This window comes from Triticum dicoccoides, chromosome 2A (assembly GCF_002162155.2).
Source record: "Triticum dicoccoides isolate Atlit2015 ecotype Zavitan chromosome 2A, WEW_v2.0, whole genome shotgun sequence".
Classification (NCBI taxonomy): Eukaryota; Viridiplantae; Streptophyta; class Magnoliopsida; order Poales; family Poaceae; genus Triticum; species Triticum dicoccoides.
In genome coordinates, this window is record NC_041382.1 from 431,931,946 (window position 1) to 431,934,196 (window position 2,251).

The 2,251-nt window shown below is 53.3% G+C and overlaps 1 protein-coding gene and 1 pseudogene across 1 annotated transcript in view; both read right to left on the reverse strand.

Moving 5' to 3' along the window:
- LOC119357877 overlaps positions 1-1,574 on the reverse strand; it is a 2,521-nt pseudogene extending 947 nt beyond the window's left edge.
- Positions 1,575-1,914: 340 nt separating this feature from the next.
- LOC119357878 (glycine-rich protein 2-like) overlaps positions 1,915-2,251 on the reverse strand; it is a 1,270-nt gene continuing 933 nt past the window's right edge. The window contains exon 2 of the mRNA XM_037624668.1: positions 1,915-2,251. This exon is cut by the window's right edge and continues 13 nt beyond it. Within this exon, the coding sequence (XP_037480565.1) occupies positions 2,087-2,251 (165 nt within the window). The 3' untranslated portion in view covers positions 1,915-2,086.

The following is a 2,251-nucleotide window of genomic DNA, read 5'->3' on the forward strand; positions in this document are numbered from 1 at the left end:
TACTATATCTTTCAGGGTTGAATCGGCAACATGAGAGATGAGATCTGGTTTGTTATTAATGGAGTTTACCTGTCATAAATTCAAAGAAACACCGATTAGATCGCAAGGCTACGTTGTAAATGAACAGGAACCGGTGCACTAAACAGCTATAAAATCAGGCCTGCTCGTGAGAGCTTAGCAATAATACATCAAATCTACCTGGTACCAATATGTAACGACGACATCAATATTAATCAAAAAAAGATTCACAGCTATGTGTTCCAAACTAAAAATTGAGACAACCCAATAATGCACAAGGAACCAGAGGAGGAGAGATGGAGCATCTACCAGTGGGGGCCAACAAATCTAACCAGGTCTCTTCGCGCACCACTCCAGGGTCTTCGGCAGCGACAAGCTCGAAGTGCCCCCACTTCCGTCTTCGTCGCGCCCCCGCCTGCTCCGCAGTCTCACCCTCCATCTCGAAGTTGGTTCCAAGATCGAATTGCGCCCCGTCGAGCTTGAGCACGAGCCCCTTGCCCTGGTCGAGCTCATAGCCTCATACACGTTGCGGGTGTTATGGAACCCGCCAAGCATAAGAACGACGTGGCGTACCTACCGACGCCATACACGTCGGAGATGGGTCGGGCGATGGGGGAATCCACCCCGCCAAGATGGGTGGGGTCGTTGACGTGGGCGAAGGCGAGGGGCTCCTCAACCTCCTCGGCATGGCTGACGCCGGCGTGGATGCGCCGGCGGCGCTTGAGCGCGAGGACGTCACGGAAGCGGTGCAGTCATCGAGGCCGTAGAGGCGAACACGCAGGGCGTCGGTGGCGACGGCGAGGGGGTGCGCGGGGGCATCGAAGAAGAGGTTGTGCTGGGCGTCGTTGCGGAGCAGGCGGTGCGCGGCGGATAGGTCCCAGCCCACGGTCGAGGCTCGGGCGATTTTTTTGTGCGTGCAGGAGAGGACGCGAGAAAATCGGTCGTGATGGTAGAAAACGGCAGGTGGGATTGCTGAAGCGAGGTGGTCACATGGTTAGGAAGGAGGAGTTAATTATGCGATGTAGATTATGATAGTGATTGATTCTGGAGTAATTATGTATGCGATGGAGATTATTGTTGCGATTGATTCTGGAGTAATTGGTACGCGATGGAGATTATCATCCTTATGTATAGAAACATCCCCCCACCCTTTCATTTGAATTATTCGGTTACGAAATCTCTTGGCGGGTTTGAGATTGACTGCCGACCGTGATCTGATTTATTCCCGTGTGACTTTTATTACATTACCAATAATTGATAACCGGCTTAAACCAATGGGAAGGAAATTTGTAGGTAGATAAAAACTAATTGTACAAGCGATGGGAGATAAGACGAAATAAAATCAGACGAAAATAAAATCAAAACATCAGGATACCAACTGCTTGATTAGAAATAGAGACTTAGAAACGAAATGTGTATGTATTGGTCGTGGCTTGCAGGGCGGAAGGGTAAAAATAACAGGGACGAGCGCGAGGTCCCAGCACGCCCGACAGCCGCTGCGTTGCTTCTGCCCTGCGCCCTGAGAAGCTGCTGCCGTACGCGCCTAGAGACGCCATTCCCACAGGCTTCCAACCGGAGATCGACCCGTCATGAGTTAGTGCCCCTGTCCCGATTGACGTCTCCTACTCGCTATGCATCGATGGACACGGAGCTGCCTCTAGGCTCCAGCTATCTCCCTTCTCCAGCTAGAATCATTCGCCGCGAGATCTGTGCCGCGCCGCAGTAAAACTGGCTTCAGCCTCCCTGTTCTTTACCGAGCCGGCAATCATGTGTGCGCCCACTATGCACCAAATGGGTTTGCAAATCAAAACTGTGGCCAGTTAGCTCAAGTAAGAAGAAGAGGTAATAGCACCGGGAGTCCCACAACTTGTCCTAGATGTGACGATTTGGTCCCAAACTTGCAAAAGCCAACTATTGAGTCCCACAACTTGCATCCAATGTGCAAATTTAGTCCTAGCCAATCAGACGACGACAAGTGGAGCCTAGTCAGCAGAGCCGGTCAGCGCAGCACATTTTGCAATTACCACCCTGGCCTTAGCAGTAATCAACTCGTACTACACCGCACTTCTCAGTTGTAGCAGGAGCGGTCGCCGCCGCCGCCGCCTCCTCCGCCGAACCTCCCGCCGCCGCCCCCGCCAAAGCCGCTGCTGGTGGGGCAGTCCCTCGCGATGTGGCCCGGCTCGCCGCAGTTGTAGCAGTTGCCGCCGCCGCCGCCGTAGCCGCCGCCTCCTCC